This window comes from Mandrillus leucophaeus, unplaced genomic scaffold (genome assembly GCF_000951045.1).
Source record: "Mandrillus leucophaeus isolate KB7577 unplaced genomic scaffold, Mleu.le_1.0 Scaffold3, whole genome shotgun sequence".
Taxonomy (NCBI): Eukaryota; Metazoa; Chordata; class Mammalia; order Primates; family Cercopithecidae; genus Mandrillus; species Mandrillus leucophaeus.
The window spans coordinates 14782599-14786893 of record NW_012103142.1 but is presented as its reverse complement, the minus strand read 5'-3'; the positions used below and the strand labels follow the sequence as shown (position 1 = coordinate 14786893).

Below are 4295 nucleotides of genomic sequence, written 5' to 3'. Positions count from 1 at the left end.
ATCATCTCAATCGATGCAGAAAAAGCATTTGACGAAGTCCACCATCCCTGTATGATTAAAACCTTCAGCAAAATTGGCACATACCTTAAACTAATAAAAGTCATCTACAACAAACCCACAGTCAACTTTATAGTGAATGACAAAAAGTTGAAAGCATTTCCCCTGAGAACTGGAACAAGACAAAGATGCCCTCTGTCACTACTTCTATTCAACATACTACTGGAAGTCCTAGCCAAAGCAATCAGACAAGAGAAAGAAATAAAGGGCATCCAAATCAGTAAACAGGAAGTCAAATTAGCTCTGTTTGCTGATGATACGACTGTATACCTAAAAATCCCTAAAGTCTCATCCTAAAAGCTCCTAGAACTGTGAAACAAATTCAGTAAAATTTCAGGATACAAAATTAATTTACACAAATCAGTAGCTCTGCTAAATACCGACAGTGACCAAGCTGAGAATCAAATCAAGAACTCAATCCCTTTCACAACAGCTGCAAAACATAAAATAAAACACTTAGGAATATACTTAACCAAAGACTGAAAGACCTCTACAAGGAAAACTATAAAACACTGCTGAAATAAATCATAGATGACACAAACGAATGGAAAGCTATCCCATGCTCATGGATGAGTAGAATCAATATTGTGAAAATGCCCATAATTGCCAAAAGCAATGTACAAATTCAATACAAATCCCTTCAAAATACCATCATTCTTCACAGATCTAGAAAAACAGTCCTAAAATTCATACGGAACCAAAAAAGAACCCACATAACCAACACAAGACTAAGCAAAAAGAACAAATCTGGAGTCATTACCCATCACATTACCCAACTTCAAACTATACTATAAGGCCATAGTCATTAAAACAGGAAAGTACTGGTATAAAAATAGACACATAGACCAATGGAACAGAATAGAGAACACAGAAATAAACTCAAATGCTTACAGCCAACTGATCTTCAACAAAGCAAACAAAAACATAAAGTGGGGGAACAACATCCTGTTCAACAAACGGTGCTGGGATAATTGGCAAGCCACACGTGGAAGAATGAAACTAGATCCTCTTCTCTCACCCTACATAGAAATCAACTCAAGATGGATCAAAGACTTAAATCTAAGATCTGAACCCATAAAGATTCTAGAAGGTAAAATCAGAAAAACACTTCTAGACATTGGCTTAGGCAAAGATTTCATGACTAAGAAGCTAAAAGCAAATGCAACAAAAACAAAGATAAATAAATGGGACTTAATTAAACTCAAAAGTTTCTGCATGGCAAAAGGAATAATCAGCAGAGTTAACAGACAACCCACAGAGTGGGAGAAAAATCTTCACAATGTGTATGTCCAACAAAGGACTAATATCTAGAATCTATAAAGAACCCAAACAAATTAGCAAGAAAAATACAAACAAACAATCCCATCAAAAAGTGGGCTAAGAACATGAATAGACAATTATCAAAAGAAGATATACAAAAGGGCAACAGACACATGAAAAAAATGTTCAACATTACTAATTATCAGGGAAATACAAATAAAAACTACAGTGTGATACCACCTCACTCCTATAAGAATGGCCATAATTAAAAAATAAAAAAATAATATACACTAGTGTGGATGCATGAAAAGGGAACACTTTTACACTGTGGATGGGAATGTGAACTAGTACAATGACTATGGAAAACAGTGTGGAGGTTCCTAAAAGAACTAAAAGTAGATCTATTATTCGATCCAGCAACCCCACTACTAGGTATCTATCCACCCAGAGAAAAAGAAGTCATTATACGAAAAAGTTGCTTGCACACAAATGTTCATAGCAGCACAATTTGCAACTGAAAAAATATGGAACCAGCCCAAATGCCCATCATATATATACATATGTGTGTGTGTATATATATATATATATAAATGGATGGAGTTGGAGACCATTATTCTAAGTGAAGTAACTCAGGAATAGAAAAAACAAACATTGTATGTTCTCACTCATATGTGGGAGCTAAGTTATAAGGATGCAAAGGCAAAAGAATGGTACATGGACTTTGGGGACTCAGGGGAAAGGATGGGGTGTGGTGAGGGATAAAAGACTACACTTTGGGTACAGTTCTTGGGTGACGGGTGCACCAAATATCAGAAATCACTGCTAAAGAACATAGTCATGTCACCAAAAATAAATAAATAAATCACACATGGCCAGGACCAGACAACCACTGCAGGCAAAGCCTGGAGGCAGCAATGGAAACTGCAGTGTGAGGGAGTGAGGAAATACCCCCAAATGGAGCTGAAGACACAAACATACAGCGTCATAACAGATGGCGGCTTTGCTTCCCGATCTATTGGTTGACATAAACACCATTGAAGAAAAACGGCTTCTTCCTTGATACATCATTTAGTTCTTCCTAGAAATAAATAACTATGAAGAGCAAATTTATATCTACAACTTTTCAAAGTCTAGCAGAAGAGTACTACAACTTAGAACAGTACTCTTTAAAGGGTCAAGTTTATACTTCAATAAAGCTGACTTTTTAAAAAGTACTCTAATTTAAAACATGACCTAAACCTAAAAATAGTATTGAAATAGATTTCCCTGAAGCCAAGACATATCCAAATAATTCATTCTGTACAGAGTATGCTAAAAATGTTATATAATTTAAAAATTCACAGTGAACAATTTGATTTTCCTTTTAGCTTCTTTCCAATTTCCTCTTTTCACATTTGAAAGAGATGTGTCACTTTTTATAAACCAAAGTATGCATGATTTTCACTCTGTAAAATTTCATACCAACCCGTTAAACTGTTGAAATATGATATATGAGCTCTCTCCTTCATAGGGCTTGAAATCCACACAGGACTTGAGGCGGAACATCTCAAAGGCATACAGAATGGCTCCTTTAGCATTCAGCCCTGCAGACATCAGTAAAAATATCAATAAGCGTTAGTTTAAACTTTGGATAATATCTATAACTTATAGTTTAGAGAAAACCATGCTACCACATGAAATCCACAGAGGTGCATGATAGATTTTTTGTTAATAAATAGATTTCCTGGTAACTAAAACTGCAAAATTGGTTATGGACATGTGCAAAATTAGTTGTGGACATAAACATTAAGTGCATACCTTGAATGCACAATGCAAATATGTCTACAAAATAAGAATATTCACATGTGTATATGGCTAAATAAAATAATAAAATAACTTCAACACTTTCTCCCTTTCCCTTTCCCGCACTGAAGCAGAGATTTAGAGTGCATTGCCTCAGGAGAGTCACATGGCAGAGCAGAAAACAAAAGTGACTTGTGAGTAGCTCTGGCTTTAGTCAACATAGATAAAGTACCTTAGAGAAAGGCAGTAAGATAGTGTTCCTTACCGCAATCTAAAAAGACGTTCTGTCTTTCTGGAGGAGGAAAGCAGAGTTTAGAGAGGTTTGTGGGTTCTGAGAGCATAAGAAGCACATGTGGTATTTTACCCTGCTTCCCAGCAAGATGCCTGGGAGATGGCAAGACTGGACAGCTAGTACTGCACACAGTCTTAGAAAAGATTTCTGTAACCCAAGCTCAGTAACCAAGCAGCAGAAGCCTAGTGGACTTGAAGGGGCAGGAAAAATAGATGGTGACTGGTAACCTGTGGGGACCAATGACCAAAGATCAAATGCGTTTCATTTCACATAGCACGCATGCACTTTGGCATTGTAAGACAAAGATGGGGTAGAGAAGAAAGATACTCCAGAGGAACTGAGATTATGTTTCACTTTGTATGTATTTTTCCCCTCCCATCAACTTACTGAAGGCTAGAATCTAAGTTAAAAATTAAGCCAAGCTATATAAAATTAAATAATATTTCTTACACATTTGATTTAGTGCTTTCTCTCAAATAGTTTATAATTATTGCCCAGGAAATTACATCATATTTTTCTGGCCTTTATTTCATTTGATAAACTATCAAGTTGGAGCTTCCACAGCCTGGATGTCATAATATCATATCAATATCATTAAAGAAATAGTCATGGGAATAGTCAATAAACTAATTGTAGAAACAACACAGATAACAACAAGAGCACGCATCCATCTGCTGGGAGATTTTCATGCACTTTTGCCTATTCTTATTTAGTTACATCTGTAATATGAAGAGATATACCTAAGATAGCTGTGGTGTCACAACAATGTAAGAAAAAAAGTGATCTTACTGAAGTCAAACTTCCTAGAAGGCTGTGTGACTTTTTTATCCTAAATCCAAATGGTGGGATTTCTGAAAGTGGTTAATTTTTAAATCATACCTCTTCTTCCTTCTGCACACCTGAA

At 35.9% G+C, this 4295-nt stretch overlaps 1 protein-coding gene across 1 annotated transcript in view; it reads right to left on the bottom strand.

Moving 5' to 3' along the window:
• The window catches only part of MEP1A (meprin A, alpha (PABA peptide hydrolase)), a 55634-nt gene that overhangs the window by 37750 nt on the left and 13589 nt on the right, over positions 1–4295 (bottom strand). The window contains exon 6 of the mRNA XM_011986870.1: positions 2783–2900. Within this exon, the coding sequence (XP_011842260.1) occupies positions 2783–2900 (118 nt within the window). The remainder of the gene's footprint in view (positions 1–2782; positions 2901–4295) is intronic.